Below are 16,949 nucleotides of genomic sequence, written 5' to 3'. Positions count from 1 at the left end.
TCCACAAAGTTCCTAGAATTGTGCCTATCCAAATATTATTATAGCGCCCGCAGCTAAAACTGAAAGTCAAGCCTTGGTGGCTTCTCACAAGTGAAGAACCTGTGGAGTAGAGCCATCCCACTCAGGTTTCTCAACATTACGACGTGACAGCCCCTGCGATGCGAACGAAGTAGCGGATGCCCTGTTCCACTCACAACGCAGAATGGTATAAACAAGGGTTCGGAAGACACAGCTAGTGCCAGAATCTGATTAGCTGAGTGACCTTGGGCTAATAGGACCTTGAGCTATTTCCCCAAGAGTAAAATGGGAATAATAGTAGCAACTACTTAACTCACGGGGATATCATGCCACTCTCATAAGACGTACAATGGTTTTATATCAGGCTTCAGGTGTTATCGTCCTACACACTGACAGGCCTTTATTTGCACGCACTGAGAAACCTGGATAAGGTGAGCAGACCTGGAGAGCCGTGTCCGTGACGTTCACGTATATGGCAGAACTGGAGGGCACGCAGAAACTCAGCGGACCAGTGGCTGTCTCTTGGTTGGACAGTTTTCCAGAGTGAGCTGGGGTCCCTTTGATAAAGGGAGGAGAGGGCTGCATCGGCACTTGCTGTGAGGGAGGCCCCCTGCCCTCCTTAGGTGCTCGGAAGTGAGCTGAATTGTGTTGCCTTTGTTCGGTGACAGCAACGACTGTCCTGGAGCCTGCTGTCCCTCGGGTGTGAAATTAAGCCCTGTTTCATCTCCTCAGCAGGCTTCACGGTTTTGTTGGGTCATAATGGATGCAGGCTCATACCTTGCCAAGTATTATTGCTGACTAGTTTGCGTGACCAATCTGATGGAGCGTTGTAGGCAAACTGGAGATGCACAGCCCAAGCGCTCGGAGGACTCGATGAGTCGGAAGACTGTGCAGATACACGTTCTCTTGAGATGCTGTCTGCCTTATATGGAGATTCTGTTATTTCATGTGATTTCACTTTTCTCTCATGGCCTTTAATACTTGGAAGTAGCTATTGGTCTTGAAACCCTTCAAATGGTCAAGGCTTGATGTTTCTTTAACTTGGAGAAGCAGGGCTAGTCCAGCATGGGGAGTGTCAAAGGGGCTTATGGTGGAGCAGCCCTTGAATCAGGCCTCATTTAAGACCCACTGAATTGAACATCTTGTTGGATTATATTTTAATTAGATGATTGAATTTTTTTCAGGTTGAAAATGTAAATACACGCTCTTTTTTTATAAAAATTCAGAGTAGAAACAGATATAGAATGAAAAGTAAGCCTCTAAAACTTGGGGGAAGGTAACGAGTACGTTCACTGTCTTGCTTGTGGTGATGGTTTTATGATGTATAAGTGTGTCAAAACTTATACAATTGTATACTTTAAATATGTGCAGTTTATTGTATGTCAATTACACCTCAATAAAATGGATTTTTTAAAAAAAACGTTCAGAGATGGAAAATTTTCAAATTAGAAAATTTAGAGATGGAAATTTTCAAAAAAGTAAGCCTCTAGATCTACCCACAACCCCAGCTGCCTCCTTCAGACACTACCGCTGTTTTCTGTCTTGCTTATCTCTAAGTGGGCCCTGCTGTACAACTCAGGCTCTGCCCGTCTTCCACCTAACACCACGGGTCTCATCAATTGTTTTCTAAGTCTCACACCAACACATCCTTACAAACCTTCAGCCTTACCTTGGAAGCTTTTACAGGAGCCCTTTAGGTTCAATTGGTTTAAAAATAAATTCTGAGATACAGAGAAGGTTAGAGCTGGCAGAAGCTGGGTGTGGGTCGTCCTGGCGGGTGCAAGTGTAGGCACCTGGTCGCCTCCAAGTCGAGATGTTCTAATTCTCTCCTGTTTGCTCTAGTGGCAGTGCTGTGGGGCTTTTGGAGCTGATGATTGGAACCTAAATATTTACTTCAATTGCACAGATTCCAATGCAAGTCGAGAGCGATGCGGCGTGCCCTTCTCCTGCTGTACTAAAGACCCCGCAGTAAGTGGCTGCCAGCAACCCGTTGGCCTGCTCCGCGCGTCACACCGAGAGCGTGTGTGGGATGAGCAGAGTGGGTTTTTTCTGGAAACCTCTTCTTACCTACCCTCTTATTCCTAACTGTAGCTCCTGTAGGGGGGTTAGTGCTCAGATCTTCCCAGTAGGAGTAATCATCCCTGACATTAATTTAGCAGTACGTGCTGGTTCCTATTCTAAGCCTTTTTGTGTGTTGGCTTGAGTTTGGAACATCCCTGCTGGCAGATGCCACCATTATCTTCCCTTTTCAGGTGAAATCAAGGCCCGTGGAGTTTAAGTCACTTTCCCAAGCTCACATTGCTGGCAAGTGATGGAACCGAGCTTAGACTCAGGCAGCTGCCTCTGTTGCCTGTGATTCCTTCTTTGCGAGAAGGATGGGCTTGTGTGGAAGCTCTCTGCATTGCTTGGGGTTAGTAACCCTTTTCTTGCTGACTTAGCTCCGAAGGAATCCTAGGAATAGCAGAAGAGTTTGAGACAAGATAGGACGAGACCACTTGCAGGAAGACTGCAGCTGCCCAGACTCTGGGCCAGAATGACTACAGTCATTCTTTTTTTAAAAAAAACGGAAACAAAAACATAAAACCTGTTCACAAGCCACCCTCTTTACCACAGGTTTGATTGTATTTTGAGTCAAATCATGTGCCTGGTAGGTAGAACAGCTTAAAATGCAGCACCCCTGCTGTAAGTTAAAAGCCAGAATTGAGGGTTAGAACAATGAATGTGAGAGAGAAGGTGCCCCTGGCCCTTCCGCCCTCTTCAGCCTCTCTCTGGCTGGTCAGTCCCCAGGTGTCCTCTCCCAGACCCGCCCTTCCCCACAAGGAGCAGAGCCGAGTGGGCGCTGATGAGTTCATGGCCGATTTTCCCCTGCAAGGTAGGGGGGGTGCGGGGCTCTTTAAAAGGGGGCGTGGTTCATCTGTAAGGATACTGAATCATTATGCTGTACCCCTGAAGCTAATACAATATTGCAAATCTACTACACTTCGATTTAAAAAAAAAAGAGAGAGAGAGAAGAGGGGACAGTGGTCTGAGGTAGCAAAGCACAGCTTCTCGTAGGCTGCCCACCAGAGGTGGTCTGAAGGGGACAGAGTCGGTGAGGACTGCGCTGCCCTGCTCTGAGCCCTCAGCGGCAACGCCAGCCTTTCCCACTAGCTCACTTCTCCTTTCCTCTGAGGAGGCTGGGAGGCAAGAGAGCGCCCAGCACAGAGCCCAGGGCGCCCACCCAGGCAGTAGATGCAAGCCCTGCTCTCTCCATCTCCAGCCCCTGCCCTGAGTTACCGTTCCATCAGAAGAATTCTGAAGATTCTCAGGTGTTGTGTCCCCCTTTCAACGACAGATCCTCTGGGTAGAGAGATCTCATTCCATAAATGCTAAGCTAATAAAATCCACCCCATACCCTCCAGAGGGGAAACATAAACAAACCTAGAGCAGCGGAACCCACGTTTCTGATCAGGCCTGTAAGATTTCAGGGCATCTGTCCATGTGCTGTGTGGTCAGGGTATCATTTTTAATTATCAACATAATTCATTCTCATTGAAAAATCATTTAAATCACATACAAGTATATAGATTCAAAAGTAGAATTCCCCCCAAAAGATCATAAGTGAAGATAGTCATTATGAAAGTAATTATAAGAAACCTTTAACTGTGGTTTTTATGTCTCCAGTTTCCTAAACCCATAAGCTTCTTGAGATCATCAACTTTGAATCTAGAGCCTTCCACATAATGGAATTACTAGTCTTTCTGATATTTCCTGAGTCTCAGTTTTCCTCATTTGGAAAGGAAGGGATATTTAATACCTACTTCTGAGGATGGTTATAATAATTCCATGGAATTATGTGTAAAGGTGTTTAACATGGTGCCTGGGACGTCTGTGTGCCCAAATAAACATTTTCTGACCAGCACTTAACAGGGGTCTTCTGCTGACCCCTAGGTGGGCTTTCTCTCTGACAAGAGTGAATTTCACTCTTCTGTTTCTTTTCTCCACCAGGAAGATGTCATCAACACTCAGTGTGGCTATGATGCCAGGCAAAAACCAGTAAGTGGAAACTCATCTTGTCGCTTAGCACGAAGGGTGTTGGAGGAGCTTTTGAACTTGCTTAGTGATGCTGTGCTCTCCTCTTCCCTTCTGAAGGAAGTCGATCAGCAGATTGTAATCTACACGAAAGGCTGTGTGCCCCAGTTTGAGAAGTGGTTGCAGGACAACTTAACCATTGTGGCTGGTATTTTCATAGGCATTGCATTGCTACAGGTAAGATGGATGTCGCAGGGAAATGATGCCCTGGGAGAGCGCTCACCAGGACAGGAGCAAAGCTTCACCATCATTTCACAGTTTTTAAGACACATTGGAGGGCTGGGGAACAGACCTCAACTATATTTGGTTTGTATTTTATTGAAGCTCTGATTTTAGATGCTACTGTCCTGAAAGACTTTAGGAAACCTTTTTTTTTTTCCTTTTCAAGAAAGAGAAATTGACTGGGTCAGTATTTGCCTGCTGGCATTCCAACATTGCCATGGGCTCAGTAACGTGGCATTGTGACAACCGGTCAGACAGGAATGGTCAGATGTAGAGCCCTGCCCAGTGGAAGGCTAAGGCTTTTTGGAGTTTCACAGATACGCTCTGCTCCTTTCTCTCTCTGGGCCACCTTGCCAAAGTGCTGGGAGGGAATAGAGCACCTACTTTTCCTCCTGGGAAGTCCCAAGAGCTAGGCTTTGCATCTTATGGTGATGTGATACCTTTAACTTAGAGGGTCACAAATGAGGCGCCATGGTTGAAAGAAATTAAAGAAGACCTAAATGAATGGAAAGCCATTCGCATTCACGGATCGGAAGCCTTAATATTGTTAAGGTGACAGTACTCCCGAAATTGATGTACAGATTCAGTGCAACCCCTACCAAAATTACAACTGCCTTTTTTGCAGAAATGGACAAGCTGATCCTACCATTCATATGGAAATTCAAGGGACCCAGAATAGCAAAACAAACTTTAACAAGCACAAAGTTGGAGAATCCACACTTCCCAATTCAAAACTTACTACAAAGCTACCGTGATCAAGATAGAGTATACTGGCATAAGGTTGGACCTACAGATTAGTGGAATGGAACTGAAAGTTCAAAAAAGCCTCTGTATCTATGGTCAGCTGATATTTTGACCAGGAAACCAAGACCATTCAATGGAGAAACAATAGTCTTTTCAACAAACAGTGCTGGACCAACTGGCTATCTATATGCAAAAGATTGTATTTGGACCCCTAACTCACATCACATATAAAAATTAACTCAAAATTCCCTGGCGGTCCAGTGATTAGGACTCTGTGCTTCCACTGCAGGGGGCCTGGGTTTGATCCCTGGTTGGGGGTGGGGGGCGCTAAGATCCTGCTAGCCTCATGGTTTGGCCAAAAAATAAAAAATGAACTCAAAACAGATCAAAGACCTAAATGTAAAAGGTGAAGCTATAAAAGTTTTAGAAGAAAGTATAGGTGTACATCTTCGTGACCTTGAATTAGGCAGTGTTTCCTTAGATATGATACCAAAAGCACAAGCAACCAAAGGAAGAGTGGACAAATTGGGCTTCTTCAAAATTAAAAACTTCTGTGCTGAAAATGATACTATCAAGAAAGTGAAAAGACAACCCACAAAATGGGAGAAAATATTTGCACATCAGTACATCTGTTAAGGATCCTGTATATAGAACATATGAAGAACAACTCAACAATAGAAGAGGACAAACCCAATTTAAAGGTGGGCAAAGGATTTGAATAGACATTTCTCCAAAGAAAATACACATTCGCTATTCGTAATGACATCGTTAACTGTGAGGGAAATTCAAATCAAAAGCACGATGACATACCACTTCAAACATATCAAGATGGCTATAATAAAAAAGACAAACCAATAACAAGAGCTGGTTAGGAGGTGAAGAAATCGGAACCCTCATACATTGTTGAAGGGAATGAAAATGATGCAGTCTCTTTGGAAAACAATTTGTCAGTTCATAAGAAAATTAAATAGAGTGACCATATGACCCAGCAATTCTACTCCTAGGTATGTGCCCAAAAGTACTGAAAACATGTTCACCCAAAAAGTACACAGATGTTCAGAGCAGCATTATTTGCAATAGCCAAAAAATGAAAACCATCTAAATGTCCATCATCTGATGAATGGATGAACAAAATGTGGTGTATCCGTATAACGGAATGTTATTCAGCCATCGAAGAGACTGAACTACCATTGCAACATGGACGAACCTTGAAAACATTTTGCTACGTGAAAGCAGACCAACACAAAAGGCCATATATTATATGATCCTGTTTCTATTAAATGTCCGGAATAGGCCAGTCCGTAGCGATAGAATGTGGCTTCGTGGTTGCCAGACCTGTCGGGATGGGGGTGGGGTCTGGATGACTGCTCATGGGTACAGAGTTTCTTTTTGGGGTAACGAACATGTTCTGGATTTAGGTAGCGGTGATAGTTGCACATCCTCACGAATATACCGAAAATCGCTATAAATTATACACTTTAAAAGGATGAATTTTGTGGGATGTGAATTCTATCTCAATTTTTAAAAATCAAAGATTTTTAAAAAATGGAATTCAGTAGCCAAAGAAAAGCCTAATCTAAAGTTAAAAGTTCTACTGTTTGACTGTCTTTTCCTTCCTTGCCCAGATTTTTGGGATCTGCCTGGCCCAGAACCTGGTGAGTGATATTGAAGCTGTCAGGGCTAGCTGGTAGAGCGCCTGCAACAGCTGCCTCCAGACACTGGACAGACCCCGCCTTCCTGACCCTCCAGTGCGCCCAACTGATACCCATGCTGCACGGACCCTAATCACAGAGGCATCCTGCGATCCCACCTGATGGAGCTGCCATCAGAACTTAGTTTTTTGGGGGGTAGAACTGGGAAATGCTGCTCACTGACAGAATTAAAAAAAAAAAAAAATTAACCAGTATGAAAGTCGTTGCGCCGTGAATCTCTATTGTAGCCATGAATTTCTGGACGGTTGGATACTTACCAAATGAGAAAAAAAGGGAGGGTGGGGGACCCAGATGTACTGAATTTGTGGAAAAGGCTTGTTCTCTGCTTCGGTAGTTGGAGGGCTGCCTCCTGTGCCATGGCCTGAGGAAGTGCGTCTTTTCTAAAACTCAGCCCCTTACCTGGGAGGGCTGTGGTTTCATTTCAAGGAACTGCTACAACCATGGTCCCAAGAAGAAAACAGCTTGCCTTTGGGTTCAGATTTTGTGACCGCCTTCAACAAGGAGCTTGTGTGGGCACGTCTGGTCTCTCCTGAAGTTTCTCCTCGTAAGAGAAGTTGGATATTCCTTGTGTGCTGAGCAGGGCTCTGGAACACTTCATGATGCTGAATTTTAGCAGGACAGATCTCTTTTCTCAGTAGGCCTGAGCTTTATTTATCAATGAAATCCAAGGAGAAAATGAGGTTAATGAAGAGGTAGTAAATACTGCAGCCTACCAAATTAGTCGTTGGATTCTTTGGAAACTCTGGAATACTATGGGTTTCGTTTTGTTGTGGGTGTTTTTTTGTTTTTGTTTTCTTCCAAAAGTGAAAGCTATGATACAGTTTCTTAAATTTTAAAGATTTTTTTTTACTCAGCTCGAATATTAATTTTTTATATAATCTCCCTGCATGACCTGTGAATCAATCCACCAACTCCTTTACCTGCCGTCTTTTCTACAAACCTTTAAAAACGTTATTCGGTCAGCGTTGATTTCGTGGGTTCACAGCCTTTAGAGATGTGTCCTCCCTGTCTGCGAAGGATCCATCTGGGCCATCGCAGATGCTTCTGTGGACTCAACACTCTCTGAACCGTGTCGGTTGATCATCCTGGCCTCTTCTGCAGCCTCCCCGTCTTTCTCTTTGAAGGGAATTAAACCCAATTCTGAAATGATGTGGACACAATCAAAGCTTCTGATGGTTTCTTTCTTCTGGTTTTAGTTCGTTTTTATTAAAAACAAATGAAAACAAAAACAAAAAAAAACCCAGCGTGCATGGCCAGAGCTCCTTCTTTTCTTAGTACAGACTCACCTTCAGGATGGTAACAAAGCACAAACTCTTTGGAGGGGAGAGCATTGATGGGGCGAGTGTTCTGTGACACAAGGTGGGAAACACTTCCAGATACTGCCACCTGCCCCCATTCCAGGTGGGAGGGACGAGTTTTGCCCCCAGATTTTAATCATCCAGGTCCACCAGGATGTCGCACCCCCTGGGGAGGAGATGTTAGTCTGTGGAACACTGGGAAGACCACAGGTGTATTTTACGGTGATGACACACTTACCAACACAGAACTGGGCAGCCAGCTAGCATAGTTGGTGGAAACTTAGCAAGGTTTTCCATTTCAGCCCCATGTTGCATCGCTGTGGCTGATGAATGTGTCCATCTGCTCAGAGAAAGGACAAAAATTCTTTGAAAATCTAGGCTCCAGAGTTAAGGTGTGTATGACTCTGCATGTGTGTGTTTCTGTGTCTCTGTGTAGTTAGAGATGTTCGTTCCATATTCTGGCTGTAAGATTATTTTGTTTCATCTCTGCCCCCACCACTGTTGCCATTCCGTATTGTCATTCCAACATGGAGAAGACTTGAGCTCTCCAGTTGGCACTCTTGTCTTGTTTGTTACCTCATTCTCCAGTGAACTCCACCTGACCAGTTGATTAAGAATCAGGCGAGCTTCCCACCCTTTGGCACATCCAGTGAAAGGCCAAACAGCAAGTCCAAGTGAGTTCTAAATTTTAATTAATCACCCTTTATTTTTTACACTTGAGAGTGGTTGTAATTAAAGGTTGTCATTAATAAACTTGGTTCTACCTTACATGGAGTTATGTCTGTCTTCATTCTCTCTTGCAGTTGTGAAATTCTCCAATCCAGTGGTGATCAAACTTAAGTGTGCATTGGAATCACCTGGAAAGCTTGTTAAAACACAGGTTACTGGGTCTGCCCATCCCCAGAATTTCTAATTTAGTAGGTCTTGGGTGGAGCTTGAGAACGGAATGTGCATTGCTGACACGTTTCCAGGTGACGCCGTTGCTCCTTGTCTGGGAAGGACACTTGGAAAGGCACCGTTCTGATCAGGTTCTCTCAGAGGGGAAAAGGAGAGGGGACATTTTGTGGCTGGGGAGGGGAAGGTCCCTTTGTGCTGCTGGACACGGACTGATGAGAGACGGGGGCAGAGCTGGGGATGGAGGAAAACCTCTGTCTCTGAAATCATTGTCTGCTGGTCACAATCACCTGGGCACCGCGTAGAATACAGATCAGACCTTGCCCCGAGCAATTCTGGAGTGGGAGAGCCAGAGCCTGTATTTTTAAGAAGTTCCCGTGAAAATTTTATGCACAGTGAGATTTAGGACCCGTGGACCTAGGTAAATCTTAATAATATTCACAGGCCTTTTATGAGAAAATAATTTCTAGCAGTCTCAGAACAGGAATCTTAAAAATCTAAGTTTTTAAGATTAAAATGCCAATGTAAATGTCCTTTCATTGTGAACTATCACCTCAGAAACCTCTTTCAAACTATTAAAGACTATTTTCAAAGATGAAAAGAAAACAAAATGTTATGGTTCACATAGTATTCTCAGACCCTGACACTATGTCTCAATACTTGTTTGAGAAACAATGTGCCTCACTTCCCTGGATATTTAAGACAAAAATGTTATCTTGACTATAAGGAAATTTATCAGGGGTAACTGGAGATAACTAATCCCTATTTCTTGAGTTTTCTTAGCTGTGCTGTAGAGATTATCTGTGCACGTGAGGTAATTGGCCCTCCTTGTTCAGAGCAAACTCTGGGCCAACAAAGGAGAAATGTTACAGCTCAGAGGTAACAAGGTGCTTTGTCTACAAAACTCAGAACTTACAGGAGGTTTCTTCCATATTTAGAAGGGGATGATTATTAAATTTCTCTATCTCCGTTGTTTGACCAGCTCCCACAAACATCATTGGTTTCTATGATTTAAAAATATCTGATAGTTTTTTTTTTTTGAAATGAATGCAGGAATTCAAAAGCAGAATTTCGTGTCATGAAGCACTTGAAATAGAAGTGCCTTTCCTTGTCCTCCCTCCTCCTCGCAAAGAATAAACCTCTGCTTCTCTTGCAGCTTTCTTCCCGCCCCAGGTCTCAGTCAGCCTTCTCTCAAGGGGGTGCTGAGAAGTGTCTCTTGGCTTCTTCTTATGCAGACTGTTTCCTCCTCCGTGCCGTGTGTGTGTGTGTGTGTGTGTGTGCGTGCGTGCGTGCGTGCGTGCGTGCGTGCGTGTGTGTGTGTGTGTGTGTGTGTGTACGGGGTGGGTGGATGCACTAATTCTGCAGTTTCCTGATTCTGCGGCCTTGGACCAGAGCCCTGGGAAGCCGGTGGGCTGAACAATGAGAAGCCTGAGCCCAGCGACCTGGCAGGCCTTCCCCAGCTCTTTGTCATTTATTCCACGAAGCCCTCCTCCTCTAGGGAAATCCTGTTGAGACCTCCAAGGAAGAACTGGGAAGCTCTCCATAAACGCTGGCCAATGAGGTTGGTGGCCAGCTCTCTCCAGGGAGGCCGGGGGGCTGTTTCTAAGTGATGCCCTTTCAGCAGTAGGAGGCCTAGTCTTTGAATGAGAAGGAAAATGCACTGTTTGGAAATACTTTAGTTTGGGCCTTATCATGGTGACATGATAAAGTCTATACATGACAACAGACAAGACAGATGTATCTAGGTGTGGGTAGGGGACAGAGAAGGGAAGCCAAATTCTGCACGGGACCGAAGCCATCTGTAGACTTGAGCGTTTCTTTTTTTGGAAGAGTTTGTGACAGAAGAGTTTATAAAATTATGGTTTTTAAGACTTCTTTGAGGAATTAAATAGAGTTTCCTTTGGGGAGTGTTCATGCTGAGTAGTACTCTTGTAAGCTTGGCACCAAGGAGAGGATGGGTGCCTGAGTGAGTTCATCCTGGTATCCTTTAACCTAAACCAAACTCCTCAGGACCTGCCCTGGCCAGTAATTCCTTCACTTCCAGGAACCCCCAACAGAAGGAAAGCTGAAGGAAGAGCGGGTTCGTTCCTGGGCTTTACTCTGTAAATTTACTCTGAAAAGAAAATGGTAGCATGCAAACAAGGTGGTGCTTCGCATGGTGTTGCGCTCCACTGAACTACATGTAGGAGAGGACCAGCTAGAAAGCCGCCTTTTAAACCTGGAGCTTGTCAGCTTGTATTAGCTTTTGCTTTTGCAGAACGACTGGTTTGAAAGGAACGTTTTAACAGCCTGCCCTCTAGTGGCGACCTTGTAGGACCACTCCTGACTTGAGTTGGAAGAGTCACTACAGTCTATTCAGAGGCCCTTGCTCTTTGGAGAAACTTGAGGGTGTACAGCTGTATGTTGCTTGCTTAGGGTGGGTAGGTGCTTTATTCCTTTGACACTCCTGAAAAATGACATGACAGAGTTTGTTTTGGAAAGTTAGGGAGCAGGTGTTAAGCTCCCTTCACCATCTAAGTCCCAATCTTATGGCTGGGACTTTCCAGGTCACTGTAGCAATGTGTACAGGTTGAAGCTGGGCCCTGTCCTCCTGCCTAGGCTCAGACAAAGTTTCTAGACGGGGTGGAGACAGTCTGAAACTGCTAATCTACCAGGCAAGAGGCACTGCCTCGGTCAAAATGCCCAACGAGGAGGGGAGGTGCACTGACCTTTTACACTTTCCCTCCCAGCTCGCCCCTACTCTCCACTGGCACTCTGGAGGCTTCTGTGACACAAGGCCCCAGTGTCCTGATCTGCATCTGTATTCCTCTTCAAGACAAGCAAGTCTCCTGAAACAAAGATTAGCTATTCCTTGTATTCCCTCTAAAAGCACCCCTGTGGAGTGTGCTTTGATCTGAGAATTTGCAACCTTGATTTTAAAGGCTGTGAAGACTGGTAGAGTGTTCCTGACTGTAACTTGTGTTTTAGGAGTTTGTTATAGGTTGCATTGCGTCTTCCAAAAATTCATGTGAAGTCCTAACCTCCAGGACCTCAGAATGTGACCTTATTTGGAAATAGCGTTGTTGCAGACGTAATTACAATGAGGTCATACTGGGTGGGTTCCTACTCCAGTAGATTATTGTCCTTATAAAAAGGGGAAACTTGGACGCAGACATGCACACAGGGAGAAAGCCATATGAACGTGAAGGCAGAGATCAGGCGATGCATCTGTAAGGCAAGGAATGCGAAAGACTGCGAATGGGTCACCAGAAGCCAGGAGAGAGTCATGGAATCGACCCTCCCCCAGAGCCTCCAGAAGGAGCCAACCCTGAACTTTTAGCCTCCAGAATTATGAAACAATAAATTTCTGTGCCTTAAGCCATCTACATTGTGGCTTATTAGGAACCTAATAGAGTTTGAGCAGCTATTGCTGGCTTTCAGGCTGGAAATGGTAGGACCATGTGCTGCTTTTAGCTGGTAGAATGTGTATGTGGCTCTTATTATTTGAGTGGATGCACCCGAACATGGCTAAGGACTTGCTCTCTGTATCTGCTTTCAGCTCTTTGAAAACAGCCTTGATACGTTTTGTGGGGCATTTAAAACAAGGGATGCTTTATTACATGATGATTAAAAATGGTCACACTGGGGTGGAGTCAAGACGCTGTACTAGGAGGATGCAGAATTTGCGTCTCCTTCCAACGAGGGCACCTACCAGGCACCAGTGGGGGACCACGGACACCTAAGGGGACAGGAGGAACCCCCAGCTACCGGGTAGGATGTGGGGCGTGGGGGGAGTGAGGGGGGAGGAGAAGTGGAGGAGGGATGGGACTGGCGCCTCTGAGGGGTGGCTGGGGAAGGGGAGGAGTTCCTACACCCAGCGGGACCCACCCACGGTTAGGGGTCCAGTGGGGACAGGGGAGACCCTGTGGGAGACAGTGGGGGAGGGATGCGAAGGAACAGAAGGGAACGTGGCCTGTGCTTTCCCTGTCCACTTAGGCACCAGGGAGCCTGTTTGGCTCCTGGGCCTAATCCTCTGCCCTCGGAGCCTCCCTCCTGCCACACAGAGCCCAAGCTCCACCCTTACACCCCCACCCAGGGCCCCACCTCTTCACTTGGAGACCCCCTCCAAGGCGCTGGGCCTAAACCCCACCCACACACCCTCACTCAGGGTCCTACCTCCAAAGTCTGGACCTCCACACCTCAGAGGCCCTCCTTTCCAGGTGCTGCCTCTCCCCTTCCGGAGGTCCTAAGCAGAGGCCCCGCCCCACGCTTGAATGTCGCCCCGCCTGGGTCCCGCCCCACCCAAAACCCTGCCCCTGCCTAAGTTCCACCCCCCTGCCTAAACTCCACCCCCATAGCCAAGGTTTTTTTTTTTTTTTTTTTTCTTGTTCCTGTTTTAGATTGGGGTTGTTTTACCTTGTTGATTCTTTTAAATTTTTTATTTTTCCTAACAAATCTTTTATTTTTCTAATTTTATTTTATTCTCTATAATTTGTTATTGCTCTCTCCTTTTGGCTTGTCCCCTCACCCTTTTTTGTTTCTTTTCTCTGTTGTAGTTTTATTTTACCTTGTTGCAGTTGTTTCAATTATAGTTTTATTGTTCCTAATATATTGTAAATTTTTCTACTTGTATTTAGTTTTTTATTCCTCGATATTGTACTGCTCCTTTTTTTTTCTTTCTTCCTTTTTTTTTTTTTTTTAATTTACCGCTCCACAAAGCTTGCGGGATCTTGGTTCCCAGGCCGGATATCGGGCCCGAGCTCCAGTGGGAAGACGTCCAAGTCCAAACCGCTGGACTAACAGAGAACCTCAGACCCCAGAGAATAGCAATCGAGTGAGGCCTTCCGGAGGTCCTCATCTCAGCACCAAGACCTGGCTCTATCCAACTGCCTGCAAACTCCAGTGCTGGATGTCTCAGGCCAAGCAAGCAGTAAGACAGGAATACAGCACCACTCATCAAAAAAAAAAAAAAAAATTGAAACAACAAAATAATATGTTACAGATGAAAGAGCAAGGTAAAAACCTATAAGACCAAATAAATGAAGAGGAAATAGGCAACCTACCTGAAAAAGAATTCAGAGTAATGATAGTAAAGATGATCCAAAATCTCGGAAGCAGAAAGGAGAAAATACAAGAAACATTTAACAAAAATCTAGAAGAACAAAAGAGAAAACAGTGATGAACAACACAATTACTGAAAATAAAAATGCTCTAGAAGGAACCAATAACAGAATAACTGAGGCAAAAGAACGGATAAGTAAAGAAGAACGGAAGATGAAATGCTGCAAATAACTGAGAGGGAGCAGAATAAAGAAAAAAGAAGGAAAAGAATTCAGGACAGTCTCAGAGACCTCTGGCGCAACATTAAACACACCAACATTCGAATTATAGGGGTTCCAGAAGAAGAAGAGAAAAAGAAAAGGTCTGAGAAAATATTTGAAAAGATTATAGTCGAAAACTTCCCTAACTTGGGAAAGGAAATAGTCAATCAAGTCCAGGAAGCACAGAGAGTCCCACACAGGATAAACACAAAGAGAAACATGCCAAGACACATATTAATCAAACTATCAAAAATTAAATACAAAGAAAAAATATGAAAACAGCAAGGGAAAAATAACATACAAGGGAATCCCCATAAGGTTAACAGCTGATTTTTCAGTAGAAACTCTGCAAGCCAGAAGGGAGTGGCAGGACATATTTAAAGTGATGAAAGGGAAAAAACTACAACTAAGATTACTCTACCTAGCAAGGATCTCATTCAGATTTGATGGAGAAATTAAAACCTTTACAGATAAGCAAAAGCTAAGAGAATTCAGCACCACCCAACCAGCTTTACAACAAATGCTAAAGGAACTTCTCTAGGCAGGAAACACAAGAAAAGGAAAAGACGTACAAAAACAAACCCAAAACAATTGAGAAAATGGTAATAGGAACATACCTATTGATAATTACCTTAAATGTAAATGGATTAAGTGTTCCAACCAAAAGGCATAGATTGGCTGAATGGATACAAAATCAAGACCCGTATATGTGCTGTCTACAAGAGATCCACTTCAGATCTAAGGACACATACAGACTGAAAGTGAGGGGATGGAAAAAGAGATTCCATGCAAATGGAAATCAAAAGTAAGCTGGAGTAGCAATTCTCATATCAGACAAAATAGACTTTAAAATAAAGAAAATTACAAGAGACAAAGAAGGACACTACATAATGATCAAGGGATCAATCCAAGAAGAAGATATAACAATTGTAAATATTTATGCACCCAACATAGGAGCACCTCAATACCTAAGGCAAATGCTAACAGCCATTAAAAGGGGAAATCGACAGTAACACAATCATAACAGGGGAATTTAACACCCCACTTTCACCAATGGACAGATCATCCAAAATGAAAATAAATAAGGAAACACAAGCTTTAAATGATACATTAAACAAGATGGACTTAATTGATGTTTCTAGGACATTCCATCCAAAAACAACAGAATACACTTTCTTCTCAAGTGCTCATGGAACATTCTCCAGGATAGATCATATTTGGGTCACAGATCAAGCCTTTTTAGATTTAAGAAAATTGAAATTGTATCAAGTATCTTTTTTGACCACAATGCTATGAGACTAGATACCAATTACAGGAAAAAAATCTGTAAAAAATACAAACAGATGGAGGCTAAACAATACACTATTAAATAATCAAGAGATCACTGAAGAAATCAAAGAAGAAATCAAAAAATACCTAGAAACAAATGACAATGAAAACATGATGACCCACAACCTATGGGATGCAGCAAAAGGAGTTCTAAGAGGGAAGTTTATAGCAATGCAATCCTACCTCAAGAAACAAGGAACATCTCAAATAAGCAACCTAACCTTCCACCTAAAGCAATTAGAAAAACAACAACAACAACAACAACAAAAACCCCAAAGTTAGCAGAAGGAAAGAAGTCATAAAGATCAGATCAGAAATAAATGAAAAAGAAATGAGGGAAACAGTAGCAAAGATCAATAATACTAAAGGCTGGTTCTTTGAGAAGGTGAACAATATTGATAAACCATTAGCCAGACTCATCAAGCACAAAAAGAAGACTCAAATCAACAGAATTAGAAATGAAAAAGGAGAAGTAACAACTGACACTGCAGAAATACAAAGGATCATGAGAGATTACTACAAGCAACTATGCCAATAAAATGGACAACCTGGAAGAAATGGACAAGTTCTTAGAAATGCACAACCTTCTGAGACTGAACCAGGAAGAAATAGAAAATATGAACAGACCAATCACAAGCACTGAAAATGAAACTGTGATTAAAAATCTTCCAACGAACAAAAGCCCAGGAGCAGATGGCTTCACAGGAGAATTCTATCAAACATTTAGAGAAGACGTAACACCTATCCTTCTCAAACTCTTCCAAAATATAGCAGAGGGGCTTCCCTGGTGGCGCAGTGGTTGGGAGTCCGCCTGCCGATGCAGGGGACGCGGGTTCGTGCCCCAGTCCGGGAGGATCCCACATGCCGCGGAACGGCTAGGCCCATGGGCCATGGCCGCTGGGCCTGCGCGTCCACAGCCTGTGCTCCGCAGTGGAAGAGGCCACAGCAGTGAGAGGCCCGCTTACCGCAAAAAAATATATATATATATATAGCAGAGGGAGGAACACTCCCAAACTCATTCTACAAGGCTGCCATCACCCTGATAGCAAAACCAGACAAAGATGTCACAAAAAAAGAAAACTACAGGTCAATATCACTGATTAACATAGTTGCAAAATTCCTCAACAAAATACTAGGAAACAGAATCCAACAGCACATTAAAAGGATCATACACTATGATCAAGTGGGGTTTATCCCAGGAATGCAAGCATTCTTCAATATACGCAAATCAATCAATGTGATACACCATATTAACAAATTGAAGAATAAAAACCATATGATCATCTCAATAGATGCAGACAAAAGCTTTTGACAAAATTCAACACCCGTTTAAGATAAAAACTCTCCAGAAAGTAGGCATA

At 43.8% G+C, this 16,949-nt stretch overlaps 1 protein-coding gene across 3 annotated transcripts in view; it reads left to right on the top strand.

The window, feature by feature from the left end:
- The window catches only part of TSPAN5 (tetraspanin 5), a 173,382-nt gene extending 164,549 nt beyond the window's left edge, over positions 1–8,833 (top strand). For 2 of the 3 annotated variants that reach the window (XM_004276997.3, XM_033400379.2), the window contains 4 exons: positions 1,861–1,986; positions 4,006–4,053; positions 4,150–4,266; positions 6,681–8,006. In XM_004276997.3, coding sequence (XP_004277045.1) covers positions 1,861–1,986; positions 4,006–4,053; positions 4,150–4,266; positions 6,681–6,746 — 357 coding nt within the window. In that variant the 3' untranslated portion in view covers positions 6,747–8,006. Of the gene's footprint in view, positions 1–1,860; positions 1,987–4,005; positions 4,054–4,149; positions 4,267–6,680 lie in introns of all 3 variants that reach the window. The other variant, XM_033400380.2, reaches the window with a different exon arrangement.
- The last annotated feature ends 8,116 nt before the right edge of the window (positions 8,834–16,949 follow it).

This window comes from Orcinus orca, chromosome 4, assembly GCF_937001465.1.
Source record: "Orcinus orca chromosome 4, mOrcOrc1.1, whole genome shotgun sequence".
Lineage (NCBI taxonomy): Eukaryota > Metazoa > Chordata > Mammalia > Artiodactyla > Delphinidae > Orcinus > Orcinus orca.
Note: the sequence above shows the minus strand (reverse complement) of the source record. Positions and strands in the feature narration are given on the sequence as shown.